General features: G+C 44.8%; 2 protein-coding genes across 4 annotated transcripts; both read left to right on the top strand.

Annotated features, from left to right (window-relative positions):
• Positions 1-6,058: 6,058 nt before the first annotated feature.
• uck2b (uridine-cytidine kinase 2b) lies at positions 6,059-11,398 on the top strand. 2 transcript variants are annotated; one of them, XM_060928703.1, is made up of 7 exons: positions 6,059-6,271; positions 8,661-8,820; positions 8,910-9,006; positions 9,110-9,252; positions 9,375-9,472; positions 9,555-9,603; positions 11,317-11,398. In XM_060928703.1, the coding sequence occupies exons 1-7, from the start codon at positions 6,167-6,169 to the stop codon at positions 11,334-11,336; spliced, it is 672 nt and encodes a 223-aa protein (XP_060784686.1). In that variant the 5' UTR covers positions 6,059-6,166; the 3' UTR covers positions 11,337-11,398. The 2 variants fall into 2 exon arrangements, with proteins under 2 accessions (XP_060784686.1, XP_060784678.1); XM_060928695.1 differs by lacking the exon at positions 11,317-11,398 and adding an exon at positions 9,839-10,830.
• czib (CXXC motif containing zinc binding protein) lies at positions 11,128-24,062 on the top strand. 2 transcript variants are annotated; one of them, XM_060928722.1, is made up of 8 exons: positions 11,129-11,219; positions 11,317-11,400; positions 20,330-20,386; positions 20,501-20,582; positions 22,589-22,620; positions 23,493-23,570; positions 23,666-23,731; positions 23,802-24,062. In XM_060928722.1, the coding sequence occupies exons 1-8, from the start codon at positions 11,214-11,216 to the stop codon at positions 23,877-23,879; spliced, it is 483 nt and encodes a 160-aa protein (XP_060784705.1). In that variant the 5' UTR covers positions 11,129-11,213; the 3' UTR covers positions 23,880-24,062. The 2 variants fall into 2 exon arrangements, with proteins under 2 accessions (XP_060784697.1, XP_060784705.1); XM_060928714.1 differs by having other exon boundaries at positions 11,128-11,219; positions 23,666-24,062.
• The last annotated feature ends 163 nt before the right edge of the window (positions 24,063-24,225 follow it).

The following is a 24,225-nucleotide window of genomic DNA, read 5'->3' as shown; positions in this document are numbered from 1 at the left end:
GAAGAAGGAATGCAGAGAGATAGGATCAAATCCCTATTTATTTATCTTAATGATACAGGTTTAATTAAAAGGATCTAGGATCCTTTTTTTTTTCTTCTTTATGCCTCCGCCACCTTAATGTGCAGGAGGCATTATGTTTTCGGGTTGTCCGTCTGTCCGTGCGTCCGTCCCGAAACCTTGTGAACGCGATATCTCAAAGGCTAATGAAAGGAATTTCACCAAACTTTCACCATTTGTGCGCTTTGGGACATACATGAACTGATTAGATTTTGAGATCAAAAGGTCTAAGGTCAAGGTCGCTGTGAGGTCAAATGTCTGTCCGAAAACCTTGTGAACACGATATCTCCAAGGCAAATGAAAGGAATTTCACCAAACTTTCACCATTTGTGCGCTTTGGGACATACATGAACTGATTAGATTTTGAGATCAAAAGGTCTAAGGTCAAGGTCACTGTGATGTCAAATGTCTGTCCGAAAACCTTGTGAACGCGATATCTCAAAGCTAATACAAGTTATTTCACCAGGGCAAGATTACTGTTTGGTCAAATGTCCATCCCCAAATCACGACTTAATAAACAGACCCTCCAGGATGTTGCGATCTGCAACTTCAACGCAAATTCAACCAATCCCCGCGAATTCAGGGCGGTGTTGCAATTATATCCAATCACCGCAACTTTCCCGCAAATTTGACCAATCGTTGGCGTCGTCTTGAGGTGACGTCGACAAACTACCTTCCGCCTTACTTCCGTGTATACGTTCAAGAGAAGCAGCATGTGCGAGTCAGTGTTTCTGTAGGCTTAAATTCTGTTACTGAAAGTGTGTTGTGTTTACAGTGAAGGACTGTGTGCACTTTACATTATTTTTTTTTTACTTAATACAAGAAATTAATGGATGCCAACATTTTTGCCAAAATGGTATTTTATTTTCCATTGTTTAGGCAGCTTCAGCATCATACTGTGAGATTCTGTTCCAATTGTTGTTTTTTTTCTTCTATGAAGCCTGAGCCATTTATTTTATTAGTTTATAATTATTGTTTAATTTAGTCTTCAGGAGAGACTGCCTGCACACAGTACTAGTATTAATAGTTTTTTTCTTACATGAAAGCTGAGGCATTTATATTATATTTTAAGGGAACTTCATGTTGTGCTGTGAGGTTCTCTGCACTTTAACTTTTGAACCAACAGGTGCATTTGGATAAGTAAAGCCTATTTTTCTGCATTTTTGTAGTCCTGGTAATCTTTTATATTGGTAAAGTTGTTTATAGGACCGTTTCTCAGTGTCTTGTTTTTTTAATCAATAGTTTTTCAGTAATAACTTAATATTTAACATATCACTCAATTTTAATCACAAAAAGAGAAAATCGCAACTTTCACTTCCTCCCGCAATGTAATCGTAACAAAAACCTAAAAAACACCGCAACTTTCATCGCAATTTTTTGAAACCCCCCGCAACAATCACAAAAAAGGCCCGCGGAATCCTGGGGGGACTGAATAAGGCGTGTAGTCTAGTTTCTTCTTAGGGTGTTTTCACACTTGGTCCCTTTCAGCCATCTAACTGAACTCAGATCGATGACTCAGCATTTTTTGCGCATATGTGAACACTCCAACCGTACCCAGACCCCTTTAAAGCGAACCGAACTGAGACCACCTCAGGAGGTGGTCTCAGTACGGTTTGCTAAAAATCAACGGTACGGTTCGCCTAATCTGCGCGTTGTGAACAAAAAGCGCACCAGGTTCACGTCGCCTTTTTCACTGTAGTTTAACCTTCTTCGTTTGCCGTAGTTGGTCACGTGACTGTAGCAGGGAAACTCAACTTCCTTTTGGAACTTACCACAGCCGCTTTACAGTTCCCTGAACTTACTGACTGATGAGTCGGCCACAATAATATAACTATATTATAAATATATAATATTATATATATATATATATATATATATATATATATATATATATATATATATATATATATAAAAAATTTATTTTCCTTAATCCGCATTATTTTGATCAAAGAATACAGCAGGGCAAGCATGGCAGCAGACATTTTGATTCAAGAGAAAATTACCCAGAATTCCATGCACTGGGGGTCTGAGGGCTCTAGAGGACCTGGTGTGAACAGAAAGAGGACTGAGGCCCCATCAAAGCTTAACTGGACCAGAAAGAGAACCCAGTCCTCTTTGTAATAAATTCACAGTGTGAACACAAAAAGAACTGAGTTCTTTTTCTGTTGGTCCACTTTTTGGTCCACTTACACTACATTCACACTGCAGGCTGAAGTGACTCAAATCCGATTTTTTTGCCCATATGTGACCTGTATCCGATCTTTTATTGACAATATGAACGACACAGATCCGATTTTTTCAAATCCGACCCAGGCCGTTTGGATACGTGTCCCTAATTCCGATTCCTATCCGATCTTTTCATATGCGACTTCAGTCTGAACCGCCAGGTCGCATTCATCCGACTTACACGTCATCAACAAGCCACAAACATCACTATTCTGCGCTGAAGTAGGGGGCGGGTCTTTCAAAAAAGTTACAACAACAAAACCCTTGCCCTCTTCCTTCTCAACCTCCTTCTTAACATCAGGCTATTGTGCATGTTCTGGCTCCGTCGCAACAACAACTGCATCATCGCCAGGTACTCCATGCTGGCTACTGTCATACACAGGAAACTTTAGGTTACTTCCGTAAACACTGGCCATGCTCACTGCGTGTGACGTCGTCGTATCCTGCAATGCGCATGCGGAACACTTTTAGGTCGCTTTTCGTTCATACTGAGGATCACATACAAGTCGCATATATTTGTTAATGTGAACGACCTCACAAAAAAATCGGATTTCACAAAAAAATCGGAATTGAGCATTAAGCCTTGCAGTGTGAACGTAGTGTTAAAGAGGACTGAGTCTGGTTCCTTTAAAGGGGACCAGGTGTGAAAACACCCTTAAAGTGCTGGTGACACGTTTTTGACATCTTTGGTGATGTTTTATAACATAAAAAGTAATTCCCGATGATCCATATATTAATTCACGAAGGCGCCTATTTTACAAATTATGATGATAAACGCGGCTATTTGGGCAAATTTGACGGGGCTGCAGCACCCAGGAGACGAAGGAGGAGGAGGAGCTATATGACGTCAGCGAAAGAACCTTCCTCCTAACTTACCAGTTTGTTGTTGATGCGACAGGTGTTCAGTTTATCATTATTAGTATTTTTATTAGACATTATTATATATATAGTTATTATGCCTTCGCGTTGTGTTGCCGGCTTTTGCTCCAAAACCCACAAGGATGGGGTAAGTTTATTCAAGTTTCCCAGAGATCCCGAGCTGCATGCGAAGTGGGTGAAGCAAGTCAGGCGCACTCGTGACAAGTGGGAGCCCTCACCAACATCCGTCCTGTGCTCTGAACACTTCGATTTGGATTGTTTTGACACCCTTCCCAGCTTAAAAGAATCTCTTGGGTGTGCAGTTCAGCACAAACGTGTGTTATTACCATCAGCAGTGCCTACACAGTGTTGCCAGATTGGGAGGTTTCCCGCCCAGTTGGGTGGTTTCAAGTGCATTTTGCACTTGAAATTGCCCAACTGGGCGGGAAACCTCCCAATCTGGCAACACTGCCAGTATTCTGGAGGGGGTCTACTAGTAGCTATGCCGGATCCAAAGACAGTCGTCCTGTCAGAACATGTGTTGTGAAACGACATAAGATAAAGGTACGTAGAGCTATAGATTCTACATGATAATCATAAATGTAATCATAAAGTCGGCGTGATATCAGTCGTGTATTTGCTTGTGAAAGCTTGCGGCTTTCATGTAACTGCCGCCTAGCAACGAGAGGCAAAGGGTAAAGAGGGTAGGCTATCATAGATTCTATTCGGAAGAGATCAACACAATTCTAGACTCCCAGAAGAGGAAGAGCTAGCACTAGAGAGTTCACCGGCGTTTTCATGCGCCATTTCCATTGAGTAGAACCAGAGTAGAACAGCCAGTGAACCGCAGCGTGTTCTCCCGCTGACGTCACAACATGGCCGCGAGCCACGGACCCAGTTTTCTTGCGCTGTGCAATTAAAAGTTGGATATTCGCGTAACAACAGCTTCTTTTCACGTAATTGTAACCAGTGGCGGTTCTAGACCAAAATTCCTAGGGGGGCCGAGGTGGGGCCAGTGTTTTTTCAGGGGGGCACATATGGACAAAACATGGCAATATTTAGGCGTTCAAAATGTTTAGTTTAGTTTATTTAAAACCAAAACAAAATATATTGAGCATAAATACAATGAGATAAACATTCTGTCTCAATAGCCTAAACATAAAATAAATTGTGCTCAATAAATCTTAAAACCATGTTTCTCTTTTTTGTAAAATAAGATTTCTATTTTTGCATACAATGAATCTTTTCTTCAGACGTGGCTGCACTGGAGTGTCGTCCAAGCACTTGCTGATATCTGGAGAAAGATGAATACAGTAAATATGAGAGTGCTACTGAGAACAACATTTATTTATCATTATTCATTTATTAATTTATTATTATATCTATCATTTATATTTTATATTTATTAATTATTATTCAGACTTCACACTTTCAGGGTAGGCTATATGAATTGTAGGTCGACACTGCTCACACACATGCATTTGTTCAACATCACAAACCTGATGGTGCTGTACTTGATATGCATGGTGAATCTGGTTGTCCCAATGACTCGTTGGGTTGTCCCTCATTCTGTCCCTCAATCTGATCCTGAATGTCTTCATCCTCACTCTCAGATTGCCTTTCAGATGCCTCACTTTCCACCTCTCCAACCACCACCTCTGGCTCTCTCTCCACCTCTGGCTCTCTCTCCACCTCTGGCTCTCTCTCCTCTTTCATAATCTTCATCTTCCTTACTCTCTCTATGTTGCTTTTTGCCAACAGGGGCAAAAAAGGACATAATGTCCTTCTTGCTCCTTTCCATGATGATAGCCTACAGTAGGCCTATACTAAAAAGTAAACGGAGAGGAATGTAGCCTCTACATATCACAAGGCCATTCGAGTTTTACAAGAAGGTTAAACACTGTCGGTTATTTTACCCATTTCCCAAAAATATGAAGTTAGGCTACTTATTGCTGTGCAACGCACTTTTAAGAAAGCGCAATAAAACGGATTTATTATTGTAGTGAACAACAACAGTAAAACACGGATATGTGCAAACACTGATGTTACAAAATTGAATAATTTTCCTTACCTTCGCCTCTTTGCAGTAGCCTAGTCCTTGCAGGGCTGCAGCTGTTATCTCTCACGTCCGAAGTTTACAATTCACACTGCTGCTGGTCTTTCTGCTGCAGGTAACAGTGTGTGTGTAGCGCTTTGAGGAGTCCGTGTAGAACACTCTGTCATGTCAGTTCCGATCTTCGAGCCAGCGCACGTTGAAATTCATCTCATCTCATTATCTCTAGCCGCTTTATCCTGTTCTACAGGGTCACAGGCAAGCTGGAGCCTATCCCAGCTGACTACGGGCGAAAGGCGGGGTACACCCTGGACAAGTCGCCAGGTCATCACAGGGCTGACACATAGACACAGACAACCATTCACACTCACATTCACACCTACGCTCAATTTAGAGTCACCAGTTAACCTAACCTGCATGTCTTTGGACTGTGGGGGAAACCGGAGCACCCGGAGGAAACCCACACGGGGAGAACATGCAAACTCCACACAGAAAGGCCCTCGCCGGCCACGGGGCTCGAACCCAGGACCTTCTTGCTGTGAGGCGACAGCGCTAACCACTACACCACCGTGCCGCCCTCACGTCGAAATTAATAAAGCTTATTATCTGTTCAGCACACCTGTGTGGGCACTGGCCCCCCCGGCCCCCGTTTAAAACCGCCTATGATTGTAACAGAAATCTAACATGTTTGCCATGTTGTATAGTTTATTTAAGAAATTGCATAGAGTCATGTTCGTGTCATCAGCACTTTAAACTTCAGATAGTCTGCTCAGTCCCTTTACACACTCCTGTACAGTAGGTGGCGGTATGCACCAAAGAGACGTGATCCGCCAATAAACCGAAGAAGAAGAAGAGAAAGGGGCGGGGTCTCAGATGGATGAATGAGTGGAATCCGGGGGTGTCGAGGACGTAGTGCACGTAGACAGGGAGCGGTTTGGGATTGGACCCGCACTCGGACAGCAGCACTGCAGCATGGCCGGAGACACTGACAGCCGACTTCAGGAGCAGGAAGAAAACGGCAATACCATCAGGCAGCCGTTTCTTATCGGAGTGTCTGGAGGTACAGCCAGTGGAAAGGTTCGTGTTTTGGACCAAATTATTCTTTCCTTTCCTTCTAATCTAATTCCTTTGGGAGCCAGTGATGATGTGATTGTGATGGGCGCGCGCGACTTTTATTTTCAGTTTATTTCTATTATAACTGTGTTTACAGACATTATATATATATTTACCATTTTAGCTTATTAATGACATGTTGGGTTGAGAAAACCAACAAACAAACAAGTCTGCTAATTATCGGAATTTCCAGTTCACTGGATGGAAGAAGCGCGTGGGTTTTCTTTGTCTGTCTACGTCATCAGTGCGCGACTTGTTATATCCGTATGATGAGCTCATTTCCTAACACGTGGCTAAAAGCACAAGCAGCTCACAAGGTGGGGGTGGGGGATGTTTTTCCTCGTTTTTTTTTTTTTTATTTAATAATAATAATAATAATAATAATAAAATGTATATTCCGCTGATCAGGAAACTAACACGCTGCTTTGTAGAATATAAAGTGTTTTATTTCCATTTTGTTTGTGAACTAAAAAAAAAAAATCCAGCGTCGATTTTTGTGAAAATTAGTGACCTAGGAAACGTGTTAAAACGTGTCCATTGTGACTTATTCAATCTTGCTGTTGTTTATATGAAGACGTCATTAACGTGCGACGACGATGATCTAATCGTGTGCTTTGCTCGTCTCTTTGGAAAAATTACGTCAGCAATTCCTCCACCTACTTCCGTGATATGGAGATCTCATCTCATCTCCTCATCTCTAGCCGCTTTATCCTGTTCTACAGGGTCGCAGGCGAGCTGGAGCCTATCCCAGCTGACTACGGGCGAAAGGCGGGGTACACCCTGGACAAGTCGCCAGGTCATCACAGGGCTGACACAGACAACCATTCACATTCACACCTACGCTCAATTTAGAGTCACCAGTTAACCTAACCTGCATGTCTTTGAACTGTGGAGGAAACCGGAGCACCCGGAGGAAACCCAGACCTTCTTGCTGTGAGGCGACAGCGCATACCACTACACCACCGTGCCGCCCTTATATATAAACTTTTTTTTGTATTACAGATTTATCAAGCTACCACTTATGTTTAAACACCCTGATATGTTCAACAATCTTCTTCTTCTTTTGGCTGCTCCCGATTAGGGGTCGCCACAGCGGATATTTCGTCTCCAATGCTCCCTGTCTTCCGCATCCTTCTCTACTACCTTCATGTATCTCTTCGTTTTCGTGTGCCTGGCAGCTCCATCCTCAACATGCTCTGCATCTCTTCTCAGGATGTGCCCATACCATCGCAGTCTCATCTCTCTTAGCTTAATTCCCAAGCTGTCCCTCTGACGTGCTCGTTCCTTATCCTGTCCAACCTTGTCACTCCTATCGCAAACCTTAACATCAACTCCGCCACCTCCAAGTTTGCCTCCTGTCTCTTCGTTAAAGTGCATATCCTGGACCAATTTTTTTTTTTTTTTTATGTCCCTTTACACACTCATCCAGAAGGGTAATTTTGCACGAGGCCATCTGTCTACAGCAGAAAAAAATAAAATAACAAAACACGTCTGGAAAAATCCCAAGGGAGTCTGGAGCCAGATTCGTGACGTTACCTGCAGAAGCACCAGCAAGAGCTTTGCGCAGTCTCAGTGCACAGCGCTCCCATTTCTCTCTCATTGTCCGGTCTTTTGGAAAACGATGAGTACTAATCCCATCAAGATTGGTGTTGCTACACCCTCCTACGATACATCTGTTAACCGTTTTAATAATTACGCGATAACGTTGAAGACATTTGCAAACCAACAGGTCGTTTCCTCATGAACAAACCAGCGCTGACGTAGGATTCAGAAGGAGGCGTCCCGCACGCACGACGTCACGAAAATCAACGTTTGCCAGGTTTTTTAAGAGGCGGACCAATTCAACTCAAATGCCTTGATTTCAACTGATTTTTCTGGTATTGCGCAAAATGTGACAGATATTTGACCAAAGTTTAATATAAAATAAGAGTTACATTGATCTTGCTCCTGAATTTACCCAAGATGTGCCCTTTAAGGGTACGGTCTCCAATCCATACATCGCAGCTGGTCTCGCTACAATACATTCCCAAATTCTGTTAACGCGTTTACTCAAGTATTTACCCTTCTGCAGTCGTCTTGTTGTAAATGAAGTATAAATTTGGTCCAAAAATTGTACTTGTGAAAGTCTTATTTTATCCCCCACATCTTAGTCGTGCACGGCTTTCCCAAAGGAGAAGAAAAACTGCGTATAAATGTCCGGTTTCACCACCAGAGCTCAGGAAAGTGTCTGAAATGTTTTGCGTGAGCACTGGACCCATGATGAAACGAAAAGCTTCCAGGCGTTTCCCCAATGCTGAGCTTTCTAAAGATACTTGAGGTCAGGTGACTCATATATCTTTGTTTCTCTGCACAGTCTTCGGTATGTGCCAAGATTATGGAGATGCTGGGGCAGAATAAGATCGATCATCGGCAGCGTCAGGTCGCCATCCTGAGTCAGGACAGTTTCTACAAAGTGCTCACGCCTGAACAGAAAGCCAAGGCGGTCAAAGGACAGTTCAACTTTGATCATCCAGGTAATAAACACAACGCGTAGTAGTCGGAGTGTGTTGGGACGTGTCTGCTAGTTTGAGAACACGTGCTTCTTTATGCCTCGTCTGTCCAGATGCCTTTGACAACGAGCTGATCTTAAAGACGCTCCATGACATCATTCAGGGGAAGACGGTTCAAATCCCGGTGTACGACTTTGTCACACATTCCAGGTAGAACAGAAGGATTTTTTTTTTTTTTCCCTCCTGTTGAGCTGAGAGTGTGAATAAGATTCTGGGCTGCCTTACAGCAATGTTTCTGTTGCGAACGTAACAGGAAGGACGAGTTTGTGACGCTGTATCCGGCCGACGTAGTTCTGTTGGAGGGCATTCTCATCTTCTACTCGCAGGAGATCCGGGACCTTTTCCAGATGAAGCTGTTCGTGGACACGGATGCAGACACGCGGCTGTCTCGCAGAGGTACGCGTCTGGAATACTTATTTAAAAAAAAAAAAACCTCAACGCTGATGGAAAGTCAGGATGATGACGGTGCAGTATTTATGCAGAGGCTCCTCCTAAAGGGGTGTGTGTATGTGTGTTAGTTCTGCGAGACATCACCGAGAGAGGACGTGAGCTGGAGCAGGTCCTGTCCCAGTACATCACTTTTGTAAAGCCAGCTTTCGAAGAATTCTGTCTTCCAGTGAGTATCGGCTTTCTTTTCCGTGTCCTCTCACATATTTCTGCTTAACGTCTCGCCGCATTTTTTTTTTTATCTCGTTCAGACGAAGAAGTACGCAGACGTCATCATCCCACGCGGAGCCGACAACCTCGGTGAGTCTGTTTTAGGGTTAAAGTACGTTGTTTTGAGAACGTTTCTAAATGTTGACTTGCTTGAATATATTTCTTGGCTTGCAATCATTAAATTTGATTTTCTGATAAAAGCCCAGCTTGGATTAGTTTTTAAGGGGAAATGCTGTCCAAATATGGGCTGCTGTAAAGGGGGGGGGGAAAAAAAAGGACACTGGGAATGTTCACGCCTGAAACGGTTGATTGATTCGTTTTGCAGTTGCGATAAACCTAATAGTGCAGCACATTCAGGACATCCTCAACGGCGGCTTCAGTAAACGCCAGAACGGCTACATGAACGGTCACGTAACTCCCCGACAGAGACGCACGTCTGAGTCCAGCAGACCGCACTGACGTCTCCGCGTCTCTCCTGCGCAGGACGGGGTTGGACTCGTGGAGCCACGCCCGACGCCCTTTCATCGTGTGGAAGAGCGGAGCAGCTTGAGCTGGAAGATTTTTTTTTTTTTTTGCTTTTACCTTTTTAATTTTCCCTTAGCTTGAGGTTGGAAGTGCTTTCTGTTCATCATCGTCCTCATAATAAAGTGAAAATAAAGTGTTTATATCCTGGCTCAGACTAAAAACACCACTCCAGGTGTTGGAACGCTGTGGTGGATGAGCCAGCCGTATGTGTGAGTGCATGAGAGAGAGAGTGTGTGTGTGTGCGAGAGAAATGCCTTTAGAAACTTGAAGTCAGACTCAGGAAGAGTGACTGTCGGGCTGTATTTATCCTAAATGCCAAAAGTGTTTACATCCCACCCTTTATAAGGTGTGTGTGGTTAAGTTTCTGAGACTCTAGCATAGGTATTTGCTCCACTGATGGTTTTATACTGAAGTATTTGTAAAGACCTTCTATATCCGAGTGTACAAGATGGGAGCCTTATACCAGGGTGAAGTGTTTATAAAACATTGCTACTCCTATTAGCGAAGACTTTAAGGCTATAAACACTCAAATTAAATCTCATGTCATATTTGACAACTTTTTAGGTATTTGACATGTGCACAGATTGAAAATCAGTGTGATGTCAGGGAGGTCAAATGTTCTGCATCTTTATGCATCCTCCAGTACTTGAATTGTAGTTAGACCACTAGACAGGTAGATTTTTTTTTTTTTTTTTTTACTTTTGATATTAGATGCAAAATAATGTGTGCGAATTTCTGTGAAAACTGTAATGACATAGAAATAAATATATATATTAAAGTTTATCAAGCAAATTGCATTGCACGTGTGTGTAATTTTTCCAGCCTTCCTGTCAAAGGCCGCATCCCAAACAGCGACTTTTTGGACGTTTAGTGCACTACGTAGGGCGAAGAAGCTAATATTTTATCCCCTATATAGTGCACTTTTAATAGAGAGTAAGGACGTATTGGTATTGCACCAGTGCTGTATGTAGTGTTCCTGTAATGGCCGCTAGAGGGCGGGCTCACTACGCAACAAAATTGTTGAATAGGGCATGTACTCAAAGGCACTACATAAAATTAACAGCGTTCAATGTGGGTGTACGTATATTGCGTAGCTTGATGGCGCAAAAGCTCAGAACGCTTTTTACGTAGAAAAAGTACTGAATAGCCTTTACGCAAACGCTGTAAACGTCAACATGGGGGTAGGTGCTCGTTTTCGGCTTTTTTTCCCCCTGTAAACTGTCTCAGCTTTCTGAAATGTGATTATAAAACTTGTAGATGTTTATTTTTTCCCCTTAGAAATTCGGTTTGCAGTTTAAAGCGACGTTGGAGAATGTTACAAACGTTAGACCTGAAGGAGACGACTTCCGCTGGTATTTAAAGGTAACGTTAGCTTGCAAAAATGTTAGCTTTCGGGCTAAATACTGGACTGTTTGCTAAATATTTCAATATTATACAATATCTTTTGTTGTTTTTGGTATTTATTGTAGTTCTTAGTGAAGCATTGCTGCTCGCTAGTCATTCAGTTGTATTGCTGGCGTGGCTGAATACCAAATACCTTCCTAAAGGATAAATAGTGCACTAGGTAGGCTATTGAGGTTTTTCACCCACGTGACCAAGTCATGTGATGCATCGTTAGGCTGCCATTTTGGACGTCACGGGTCGAATCAGTTTGAATGCGAGGAAGGCGACAAACATAAAAGAAAAAGGAGCGAGATGCAGAAAACACCTTCACTATCCAGCGACGTAGGGCATTTACAGGGCGAGCAGAGGGAGAGGGATTTGCAAAAATTAAGGTTGGCAGGCTTATGCCGCTTTTCCACTACAAACGTGCTGAGTCGAGCTGAGCGGGGCTGTTGGAGTTGCATTTCGACTACAACCGCGCTGAACCGTGCTGGCTGGAAGTGGGTGGACACATTGGGTGGAGTTAGCGAAAGTGGGTGGACGTCACGTGATGTCGTTAAGCAGCGCAAACAGTGACATCATACCGCTGATCTTTTAAGCGGTAGTCTCACGACCCGAATAGTAAACAATAAACATGGAGTCGTTAGTGTTGCTAGTCTTGGTGCTGTGGCTTGTTGTCACCGACAACGCCAGCAGATACTGGCAAGAGCGTACACGGAGTGCAGAATTATTAGGCAAGTTGTATTTTTGAGGATTAGTTTTATTATTGAACAACAACTATGTTCTCAATCAACCAAAAAGACTCATAAATATCAAAGCTGAATATGTATGGAAGTTAGAGTGGGGCGTTTTTAGTTTTGGCCATTTTAGGAGAATATGTATGTGTTCAGGTAACTTTCACTGTGCAGAATTATTAGGCAACTTAATAAAAACCAAATATGTAGCCAGTTCACTTATTTATTTTCACCAGGTACACTGATATGACAACTCCAGATTTGCAAATAAACATATCTGACATTCAAACACAAAACAAAAACAAATCAGTGACCAATATAGCCACCCTTCTTCATGAGGACGCTCAAAAGCCTTCCATCCATAGATTCTGTCAATTTCTTTATCTGTTCACGACCAACATTGTGTGCAGCAGCAACCACGGCCTCCCAGACGCTGTTCAGAGAGGTGTACTGTTTTCCCTCTTTGTAGCCCTCACGTTTTATAATGGACCACAGGTTCTCTATGGGCTTTAGGTCAGGTGAACAAGGGGGCCATGTCATTATTTTTTCACCTTTCAGACCTTTACTGGCTAGCCACGCAGTGGAGTATTTGGACGCATGAGATGGAGCGTTATCCTGCATGAAAATCATGTTCTTCTTGAAAGATGCTGACTTTTTCTTATACCACTGCTTGAAGAAGGTTTCTTCCAGGAATTGGCAGTAGGTCTGGGAGTTGAGTTTGAGTCCATCCTCAACTCGAAAAGGTCCAACAAGCTCGTCTTTGATGATACCAGCCCATAGCAGTACTCCACCTCCACCTTGCTGGCGTCCGAGTCGGAGTGGAGCTCTGTGCCCATTACTGATCCAGCCACAGGCCCATCCATCTGGCCCATCAAGAGTCACGCTCATCTCATCAGACCACAGCACCTTAGAAAAATCAGTCTTAAGATATTTCTTGGCCCAGTCTTGACGTTTTATCTTGTGTGCCTTACTCAGTGGTGGTCGTTTTTCAGCCTTCCTTACCTTGGCCATGTCCCTCAGTATTGCACACCTTGTACTCTTTGACACTCCAGGAATGTTGCAACTCTGGAATATGGCAGAACTGGATGCTAATGGCTGCTTGTTAGCTTCACACTTGATTTTCCGCAGATCGTGTGCAGTTATTTTGCGCCTTTTTTTCCCCACACGCTTCTTTCGGCCCTGTTGACTATTTGCAATGAAACGCTTGATTGTTCGGTGATCACGTTTCAACATCTTCGCAATTTCAAGAGTGCTGCATCCGTCTGCAAGACATCTCACAATTTTAGACTTTTCAAAGTCTGTCAGATCTCTCTTCTGACCCATTTTGCCAGAGGAAAAGAGGTTGCCTAATAATTATGCACACCTGATATAGGGTGTTGATGTCATTAGACCACACCCCCTCTCATTACACAGATGCACAGCACCTGATATACTTAATTGGTAGTAGGCTTTCAAGCCTAAACAGCTTGGAGTGGGACAACATGCATTAAAAGGATGTTGTGGTCAAAATACTCACTTGCCTAATAATTCTGCACTCAGTGTATAGATGAGGCGAGGCGCATAAGGCTTCAGAAATTCTCGTAATTCTTCTTCTTCCGGGTTTACGGTGTTTACAGATCCCAGCGTGCTCGCGGGGCGTGTGTGGGCGTGTGAGGACACTCCTCCTCACCAATCAGTGCACAGGGGAGTGTCTGCTAACGCCCCCAGCCTCACTCGGCTCGCTTTGGCTCGCTTCAGCCCCACTCCAAAACCGTGCGAGTTTTAGGGGCTAAGCAGGGCTGAAGCGAGCCGAGTCGTGCTGTTCTTTGGTAGTCGAAACGCGAGTCGTGTCGGGCTGAAGTGAGCTGAAAAAGGGTAGTGGAAAAGGGCCATTAGAGAACGACGCTTACCTGCTTCCACCAGGATTGTTCAGTGACGTACGGAAGCACACGAAGCCCTCGTCTTTACCTGACTTCGGCCCACATGATCTGTATACCTATGTCGTTAAAAACCCATCGCCATACACAGGTATTGATCTGAAAGCGTATAAAGTACGATTCGCACGGGATAAGTATTACCTATGGACCTCTGGTAATTCGCAATTACCCCCGCACCTCCGTGTTATTGTGTGGCGCATTCGGACGGGATAAGCAAAAGTCTGTAATTCACTGAATTTACAGACATTGTGACCGGATGTGTCATAAGTTCACGGCATCCTGTTTCGTCTTGTAGACAGCAGAGATGGGATTTATGGCTCTTTGATGGGATCCGCATCTTTGTGATCCGTTCTTTGAAAAGAGCCGTTCAAAAGACTGGCTCATTTTAAATATTTATTCAGTTTTCCCTCTGCTTAGACAGTGACATCGATATTTCTGGACATACCTTTTATATAAAGCAACCTAGACTTACATTATTGTAACCCCTAAACGCTCATAAATAACCATTAAAAAACAATGAGGGCTTCGATGAATGTCCATGCAGAACGGCTTTTCTGTAAAAAAAAAAAAAAAAAGAACCCACTCAAGAACATGGTTATCAAGAACGCAAGAATATTTTATAGAAAAACACTTGTTTTACAAAAATATTTAAGTCTGAGATACAAAATACAGGGAGTGCAGAATTATTAGGCAAGTTGTATTTTTGAGGATTAGTTTTATTATTGAAAAACAACTATGTTCTTGATGAACCCAAAAGACTCATAAATATCAAAGCTGAGTATTTTTGGAAGTTGGAGTAGGGCTTTCTTAGTTTTAGCTATCTTAGGAGGATATCTGTGTGTGCAGGTGACTATAACTGTGCATAATTATTATTAGGCAACTTAACAAAAAACAAACATATACCCATTTCACTCATTTATTTTCACCAGGGAAACCAAAAGAACAACTCAACATTCACTAATATACATTGCTGGCATTCAAAAACAAACAAACAAATCAGTGACTAATATAGCCGCCTTTCTTTACAAGGACACTCAAAAGCCTGCCATCCATGGATTCGGTCAGTGTTTCGATCTGTTTGCGATCACCATTGCGTGCAGCAGCAACCACAGCCTCCCAGACACTGTTCAGAGATGTGTACTGTTTCCCCTCCTTGTAGATCTCACATTTGATGAGGGACCACAGGTTTTCTATGGGGTTCAGATCAGGTGAACAAGGAGGCCACGTCATTAATCTTTCTTCCTTTAGACCCTTTCTGGCCAGCCATGCTGTGGAGTACTTGGATGCGTGTGATGGAGCATTGTCCTGCATGAAAATCATGTTTTTCTTGAAGGATGCTGACTTCTTCCTGTACCACTGCTTGAAGAAGGTGTCTTCCAAAAACTGACAATAGGACTGGGAGTTGAGCTTGACGCCATCCTCAACCCGAAAAGGTCCCACAAGCTCATCTTTGATGATACCAGCCCATACCAGTACCCCACCTCCACCTTGCTGGCGTCTGAGTCGGACTGGAGCTCTCTGCCCTTTGCTGATCCAGCCACGAGCCCATCCATCTGGCCCATCAAGACTCACTCTCATTTCATCTGTCCATAAGACCTTAGAAAAATCAGTCTTGTGATACTTCTTGGCCCAGTCTTGACGTTTCATCTTGTGTGTCTTGTTCAGTGGTGGTCGTTTTTCAGCCTTTGTTACCTTGGCCGTGTCCCTGAGTATTGCACACCTTGTGCTTTTTGACACTCCAGTGATGTTGCAGCTCTGAAATATGGCAAAACTGGTGGCGAGTGGCATCTTGGCAGCTTCACGCTTGACTTTCCTCAGCTCACGGGCAGTTAGTTTGCGCCTTTTTTTTTTCAACGCGCTTCTTGCGACCCTGTTGACTATTTTGAATGAAGCGCTTGATTGTTCGATGGTCACGCTTCAAAAGCTGGGCAATTTTAAGAGTGCTCCATCCCTTTGCAATATATGTCACTATTTTTGACTTTTCTGAGTCCGTCAAATCCCTCTTCTGACCCATTTTGCCAAAGGAAAGGAAGTTGCCTAATAATTTTGCACACCTGATATAGGGTGTTGATGTCATTAGACCACACCCCTTTTCATTACAGAGATGCACATCACCTGGTATGCTTAATTGGTAGGAGGCTTTCAAGCCTATACAGCTTGGAGTAGGCCAACATGCATAGAGAGGGTAATGTGGTCAACATACTCATTTGCCTAATAATTCTGCACTCCCTGTAGATACAACTACAATAAATATAACACAAGAACTAGTTATCACACAAGAACATTTTAATAGAAAAAAACCAAACTTTCTATATTAAAAATATTGAAATTGTAACAAAAATAGATACAACTAAACAGTCAGATAAATAGATAAAGTTATAACAAGAACACAAGATTATTTTAATAGGAAAAAACAAACTAATGCAAAAAATATATTAGAAAAATAGATACAACTAGACAAACAGATAAGTAAATAAAATACACAAAAATAGAACAAACAAAATGACGATAGAATAAATGAAATGAACGTCCGTGCAAAGTAGTTTTCCCACAATATTACCATTAATATCTCACAACAACATTATAAACTATATACAAAACAATTTGAACTATTAGGCAAACAGATAAAACTTGAATGAATAAAAGGCAAATGCTGTTTAGCCTACTTCTTGTCCTCGGGCAAAAGCTTTTTCATCTGAAACACAGTACAGAAAAAGAACGACAGAAAGAACGGCTCCCCCAGCTCGAGACTCGGTTCTCATCGTTCATGCCTAGGAGCCGTTCAAAAGAATCGGTTCGTTCGCGAACGTCACAACACTAGTAGACAGGAGTTCAAAATGCTTATCTGGTTCGAATACGGGATAGGCCTACTACCACTTGCCCCGAAATGCTGTTTGTCAAAATTTCGCCCGTATCCTTCATTATTCACTCCAGAAAAGTACAAGAGACGCACGTTTAATAATTACAAACACAGACATGCGCATTCACACGGGACTTGTATTACCACTGGACGTCTGTGTTTTGCCGAAACACAGTAGGTAATTCGCGGCGAAATTATTACTTGGCAAATTACGGACATGGCGCATTCGCACGGGACTAAGAACTCAGACATTCTTTGTAATTATTCCGAATTACCAGAGGTCCACAGGTAATACTTATCCTGTGCGAATAGGGCTTAAGAGTTTGGATGCCTCGAAATATTTTGTGTCAGGCTGGGTAACATGCCTACATCAGCGGGTCGTCCCTGGAGCCGGTGGTCGCCATCTTATTACAGCTAAGGTTTGTTCACATTTTCATTTACTTTCGGTCCTCAGGATAAACAAAATGTTATTAAATGTCATTGAAATAACTTCTTAGTCTGTTGAGACATGGCCCGTTATAAATTTGCTGTTACCAGGTAATGACCAAGAACTGTATTATTAGGGTCGGTGTCTGTGTTGTAGCAGCGTACTAGCAGCTAGCTGTTAGCACAAGCTAATGTCAACAACATAGTAGCTAGTATGTTACTGTAGCAGTGTTTACGTTCAGTCATTTGGATGACTGTTAAAACCTTTCAGTCTCAAGTTTTTCCTTTACTGGATTTACTAGTTTACTGTAATTATGATCCGGCAGCTATTTACACCGGATCCAGTGTAAATAGCTGCCGGAGCGCGCTCCGGCTTGCTCCCCCTCAAATTAAGCAGCAAGCCGGAGCGCGCTCCGGAACCTCGGCCGGAGCACTCCGGGAGCAAGCCGGAGCGCGCTGCTTAATTTGAGGGGGAGCAAGCCGGAGCGCGCTGCTTAATTTGAGGGGGAGCAAGCCAGAGCGCGCTGCTTAATTTGACGGGGAGCAAGCCGGAGCGCGCTGCTTAATTTGAGGGGGAGCAAGCCGGAGCGCGCTGCTTAATTTGAGGGGGAGCAAGCCGGAGCGCGCTGCTTAATTTGAGGGGGAGCAAGCCGGAGCGCGCTGCTTAATTTGAGGGGGAGCAAGCCGGAGCGCGCTGCTTAATTTGACGGGGAGCAAGCCGGAGCGCGCTGCTTAATTTGAGGGGGAGCAAGCCGGAGCGCGCTGCTTAATTTGAGGGGGAGCAAGCCGGAGCGCGCTGCTTAATTTGAGGGGGAGCAAGCCGGAGCGCGCCGCTTAATTTGAGGGGGAGCAAGCCGGAGCGCGCCGCTTAATTTGAGGGGGAGCAAGCCGGAGCGCGCCGCTTAATTTGAGGGGGAGCAAGCCGGAGCGCGCCGCTTAATTTGAGGGGGAGCAAGCCGGAGCGCGCCGCTTAATTTGAGGGGGAGCAAGCCGGAGCGCGCCGCTTAATTTGAGGGGGAGCAAGCCGGAGCGCGCCGCTTAATTTGAGGGGGAGCAAGCCGGAGCGCGCCGCTTAATTTGAGGGGGAGCAAGCCGGAGCGCGCCGCTTAATTTGAGGGGGAGCAAGCCGGAGCGCGCCGCTTAATTTGAGGGGGAGCAAGCCGGAGCGCGCCGCTTAATTTGAGGGGGAGCAAGCCGGAGCGCGCCGCTTAATTTGAGGGGGAGCAAGCCGGAGCGCGCCGCTTAATTTGAGGGGGAGCAAGCCGGAGCGCGCCGCTTAATTTGAGGGGGAGCAAGCCGGAGCGCGCCGCTTAATTTGAGGGGGAGCAAGCCGGAGCGCGCCGCTTAATTTGAGGGGGAGCAAGCCGGAGCGCGCCGCTTAATTTGAGGGGGAGCAAGCCGGAGCGCGCCGCTTAATTTGAGGGGGAGCAAGCCGGAGCGCGCCGCTTAATTTGAGGGGGAGCAAGCCGGAGCGCGCCGCTTAATTTGAGGGGGAGCAAGCCGGAGCGCGCCGCTTAATTTGAGGGGGAGCAAGCAGGAGCGCGCCGCTTAATTTGAGGGGGAGCAAGCCGGAGCGCGCCGCTTAATTTGAGGGGGAGCAAGCCGGAGCGCGCCGCTTAATTTGAGGGGGAGCAAGCCGGAGCGCGCCGCTTAATTTGAGGGGGAGCAAGCCGGAGCGCGCCGCTTAATTTGAGGGGGAGCAAGCCGGAGCGCGCCGCTTAATTTGAGGGGGAGCAAGCCGGAGCGCGCCGCTTAATTTGAGGGGGAGCAAGCCGGAGCGCGCCGCTTAATTTGAGGGGGAGCAAGCCGGAGCGCGCCGCTTAATTTGAGGGGGAGCAAGCCGGAGCGCGCCGCTTAATTTGAGGGGGAGGAAGCCGGAGCGCGCCGCTTAATTTGAGGGGGAGCAAGCCGGAGCGCGCCGCTTAATTTGAGGGGGAGCAAGCCGGAGCGCGCCGCTTAATTTGAGGGGGAGCAAGCCGGAGCGCGCCGCTTAATTTGAGGGGGAGCAAGCAGGAGCGCGCCGCTTAATTTGAGGGGGAGCAAGCCGGAGCGCGCCGCTTAATTTGAGGGGGAGCAAGCCGGAGCGCGCCGCTTAATTTGAGGGGGAGCAAGCCGGAGCGCGCCGCTTAATTTGAGGGGGAGCAAGCCGGAGCGCGCCGCTTAATTTGAGGGGGAGCAAGCAGGAGCGCGCCGCTTAATTTGAGGGGGAGCAAGCCGGAGCGCGCCGCTTAATTTGAGGGGGAGCAAGCCGGAGCGCGCCGCTTAATTTGAGGGGGAGCAAGCCGGAGCGCGCCGCTTAATTTGAGGGGGAGCAAGCCGGAGCGCGCCGCTTAATTTGAGGGGGAGCAAGCCGGAGCGCGCCGCTTAATTTGAGGGGGAGCAAGCCGGAGCGCGCCGCTTAATTTGAGGGGGAGCAAGCCGGAGCGCGCCGCTTAATTTGAGGGGGAGCAAGCCGGAGCGCGCCGCTTAATTTGAGGGGGAGCAAGCCGGAGCGCGCCGCTTAATTTGAGGGGGAGCAAGCCGGAGCGCGCTGCTTAATTTGACGGGGAGCAAGCCGGAGCGTGCTCCGGCAGCTATTTACACTGGATCCGGTGTAAATAGCTGCCGGATCATAATTACAGTAAACTAGTAAATACAGTAAAGGAAAAACTTGAGACTGAAAGGTTTTAACAGTCATCCAAATGACTGAACGTAAACATTGCTACAGTAACATACTAGCTACTATGTTGTTGACATTAGCTAGCTTGACCTTCAAAATGGCGGACACCGGGGTGTCACGTGACCCTGTGACGTCAGGTGAAAAACCTCAATAGAACGCCATTACTGTATAGTGCACATGTTTAGGGAGTGTGAATCTATTTGGGATTCAGCCTGCATGTCAGTACTGTACAGGGAAAAAGTAGTTGTTCAGGATGAAATTATGATCCTGATTTTTTTTTTTTAAATTAATTTATTACTTTTTTTTTTTGCAGCTCAAGTGTGGGAATTGTGGTGAGCTCTCAAACAAATGGCAGTACATCACATTGCTGGTAATTCTAATGATGATGAACTTTTACATAATTAGACTATTTGTGTAATTATTAACACTATTGTATGACGTGAGGAGTGTTTGTGTTTAATTACTGATGTAAAGATTTCTTCAGGACAGTATGCCGCTGAAAGGAGGCCGAGGCAGTGCCAGTATGGTTCAGAAGTGTAAACTGTGCTCCCGGGAAAACTCAATAGGTAGAAACACACACTCTCGCATCCCTTTTTTGTCACAAGATGAACATCATTGTACAAAAACCGCAGGTCTAAAATCATCACAGATCATACATTGATGTTCATAAAATAGCAGAATGAGTCTGTATTAAAAGAATGACTTTAGGCCACGCCTCTAGACCATGATAGAGTCAAGAACATTATTGCATCAGGTGAGAGTTTACTGTTGCCCGGTTTGTACAGAGACTCGGAGCTAGAAATGAACTTCTGGGTTTGTTTGTTTTTTTTGGTCACACGATTGTGCAAGTTCTCCCACTTAAAAAGATGAGAGAGGCCTGTAATTTTCATCATAGGTATACCTCAACTATGAGAGACAGAATGAGAAGAAAAATCCAGAAAATCACATTGTCTGATTTTTAAAGAATTTATTTGCAAATTATGGTGGAAAACAAGTATTTGGTCAATAACAAAAGTTCATCTCAATACTTTGTTATATACCCTTTGTTGGCAATGACAGAGGTCAAACGTTTTCTGTAAGTCTTCACAAGGTTTTCACACACTGTTGCTGGTATTTTGGCCCGTTCCTCCATGCAGATCTCCTCTAGAGCAGTGATGTTTTGGGGCTGTCACTGGGCAACACCGACTTTCAACTCCCTCCAAAGATTTTCTATGGGGTTGAGATCTGGAGACTGGCTAGGCCACTCCAGGACCTTGAAATGCTTCTTACGAAGCCACTCCTTCATTGCCCGGGCGGTGTGTTTGGGATCATCGTCATGCTGAAAGACCCAGCCACATTTCATCTTCAATGCCCTTGCTGATGGAAGGATGTTTTCACTCAAAATCTCACGATACATGGCCCCATTCATTCTTTCCTTTACACGGATCAGTCGTCCTGGTCCCTTTGCAGAAAAACAGCCCCAAAGCATGATGTTTCCACCCCCATGCTTCACAGTAGGTATAGTGTTCTTTGGATGCAACTCAGCATTCTTTCTCCTCCAAACACGACAAGTTGAGTTTTTACCAAAAAGTTCTCCCAGTCCTCTTTTGGATCATCCAAATGCTCTCTAGCAAACTTCAGACGGGCCTGGACATGTACAGGCTTAAGCAGGGGGACACGTCTGGTACTACAGGATTTGAGTCCCTGGCGGCGTAGTGTGTTACTGATGGTAGCCTTTGTTACTTTGGTCCCAGCTCTCTGCAGGTCATTCACTAGGTCCCCCCGTGTGGTTCTGGGATTTTTGCTCACCATTCTTGTGATCATTTTGACCCCACGGGGTGAGATCTTGCGTGGAGCCCCAGATCGAGGGAGATTATCAGTGGTCTTGTAGGTCTTCCATTTTCTAATAATTGCTCCCACAGTTGATTTCTTCACACCAAGCTGCTTACCTATTGCAGATTCAGTCTTCCCAGCCTGGTGCAGGTCTACAATTTTGTTTCTGGTGTCCTTTGACAGCTCTTTGGTCTTGGCCATAGTGGAGTTTGGAGTGTGACTGTTTGAGGTTGTGGACAGGTGTCTTTTATACTGATAACGAGTTCAAACAGGTGCCATTAATACAGGTAACGAGTGGAGGACAGAGGAGCCTCTTAAAGAAGAAGTTACAGGTCTGTGAGAGCCAGAAATCTTGCTTGTTTGTAGGTGACCAAATACTTATTTTACCGAGGAATTTACCAATTAATTCATTAAAAATCCTACAATGTGATTTCCTGGATTCTTTCCCCCCATTCTGTCTCTCATAGTTGAAGTGTACCTATGATGAAAATTACAGGCCTCTCTCATCTTTTTAAGTGGGAGAACTTGCACAGTTGGTGGCTGACTAAATACTTTTTTGCCCCACTGTAACTTTGCTCCATGCATATTTTACATTGATAAAAGAACGTACTAACAATAATATTTTTATCGCTATTTTTGTAGACATCAGTGAAAATACATTGACTCAGATTACTGAGAAAAGAAAAGAGGTGGTGAAATACAGCCATGAGCGCTGCTTTATTGTGGAATAAAAAATGTGCACAATGGGTTTCTCCTACAGATATCCTGAAGGACACGATCACGCCGTATAACGTGAGTTAACAAACAACCATTGAGTTCTGCATGTTCTATCACACACATCGACATTTATACCATCGGGTTTATGGTTCGAGCCTTTAAACTCCGAGTTCCAGTCAGTGGGACCGGATTTCCGTACCCTCGGGAGTTTAAAATCCCTTCGCTGCAAATAAGAGTTTCGGAGGATTTCTTTCACCATGGCCTGTCGGGGGGGGAGTCAAACTCGTATGGTAAGATATCATTAGTCTCTATAAACGCAAATATTTTTAATCCCCTTCTCCAATTGAGTGAAAGATTGATCGTTTCTCTCTCAGCCATTTTTTCCTGATCCCCATTGATGGGTGAAGTGAATAACGCTGATTATCTCATTACAATGGCACCTGTCGAGAGGTGTTGGGCAGCAAAGGAACATAACAGTCTGTTCTTGAAGAAGTTGATGTGTTGGAAGCAGGAAAAATGGGCAAGCCTAAGGATCTTGCCCATTTTGAGGGCAAGATCTGATCTTGCAGGGCGTTCCCGGTACAGTGCAGTGGTTAGTACCGAACAAAACTGGTCCAAGGATCCAAAGGACAACCGGTGAACCGGCAACAGGCTCATCGATTCGCATGAAGCGCGAAGGCTGGCCCATATGGTCCAATCCCACAGAAGAGCTCGTATCCGTATTAACTTCTTCAGTAGTTTGTTGACGTGTGTATAGCATATCAACAGGGATACAGGTGTTTGAGCGTGCAAATAAAGATGACTGACTGAGACTCAACTGTACAATCCTTTCCCGTTCGCTCTGGCTGGAGCGACTGAATAATTTCTAGTAGTTCATGGATAATAAGTCAGGAGTTGAAGGAGGTTTGATGATATCCCAGTTTCTTCTAACGTGAGTTTTCGTTAAGGCGGAGGACAGTGAGAGGTTCAAGACCATGGTGCAGTTCGAGTGTCGAGGCCTCGAACCGGTCGACTTCCAACCTCAGGTGAGAAGGAAGCTTCCATCCCCCCCGCCATTTTGCAGTCCAGACCAAGGCTAACCTCCGTGCGGGGTTTTTTTTTTTCTTCTTCTTCTTCTCAGGCTGGATTTGCAGCTCAGGGCGCGGAGACGACCTCTCAGTTTCCTGAAATCAACCTTCAGGAGAAAGTAAGTCAGAGTTTGCACTTATTAAGAACGTCCAGTTGTGTGTGTGTAACAATCCATCGTTCTGTTTCAGGACTGGACGGACTACGACGAGAAAGCTGCTGAATCAGTGGGCATCTACGAAGTTACACATCAGTTTATCAAGTGCTGAGGGCGTTGGAGATGGAGCACAAACACTGTGGCTGGAGGGAACATTTATAAAATTCAACAAAAATGCTTTTGCTGTTGAATTGTGTATGGATGTGTTTGGAAAACAGGCAAGAACATTCACTACATGAAAGATGATCAGTGCCTCAGAGATGCAGGTGTGCAGTAAAATAAAGCTCTGAAAGAATTGTTTCTTGGTTTATTTGGTATTGTAGACTTTGTCTTCTCTGCCTGGAGTCCAAAAAGTGTCTAATCATGTTGTGTGCACACAAGTGAGCACTTGGGGGGTTTTGGTGGCTTGCTCAAGGTCACCTCATGTTCAACTAACTGCATATCTTTGGAGTGTGAGG

Source organism: Neoarius graeffei, chromosome 1 (assembly GCF_027579695.1).
Source record: "Neoarius graeffei isolate fNeoGra1 chromosome 1, fNeoGra1.pri, whole genome shotgun sequence".
NCBI lineage: Eukaryota > Metazoa > Chordata > Actinopteri > Siluriformes > Ariidae > Neoarius > Neoarius graeffei.
Note: the sequence above shows the minus strand (reverse complement) of the source record. Positions and strands in the feature narration are given on the sequence as shown.

Bases quoted from the DNA above. Each gene is read 5' to 3' on its own strand.
- czib (XM_060928714.1), top strand. The intron at 11,401-20,329 runs GTAACGTTAGCT...TTTTTTTTGCAG, and splicing joins ACTTCCGCTGGTATTTAAAG to CTCAAGTGTGGGAATTGTGG. The intron at 20,387-20,500 runs GTAATTCTAATG...AGATTTCTTCAG, and splicing joins GGCAGTACATCACATTGCTG to GACAGTATGCCGCTGAAAGG.
- uck2b (XM_060928695.1), top strand. From the start codon at position 6,167: ATGGCCGGAGACACTGACAGCCGACTTCAGGAGCAGGAAGAAAACGGC. The intron at 6,272-8,660 runs GTTCGTGTTTTG...TTCTCTGCACAG, and splicing joins GAGGTACAGCCAGTGGAAAG to TCTTCGGTATGTGCCAAGAT. The intron at 9,604-9,838 runs GTGAGTCTGTTT...TTCGTTTTGCAG, and splicing joins ACGCGGAGCCGACAACCTCG to TTGCGATAAACCTAATAGTG.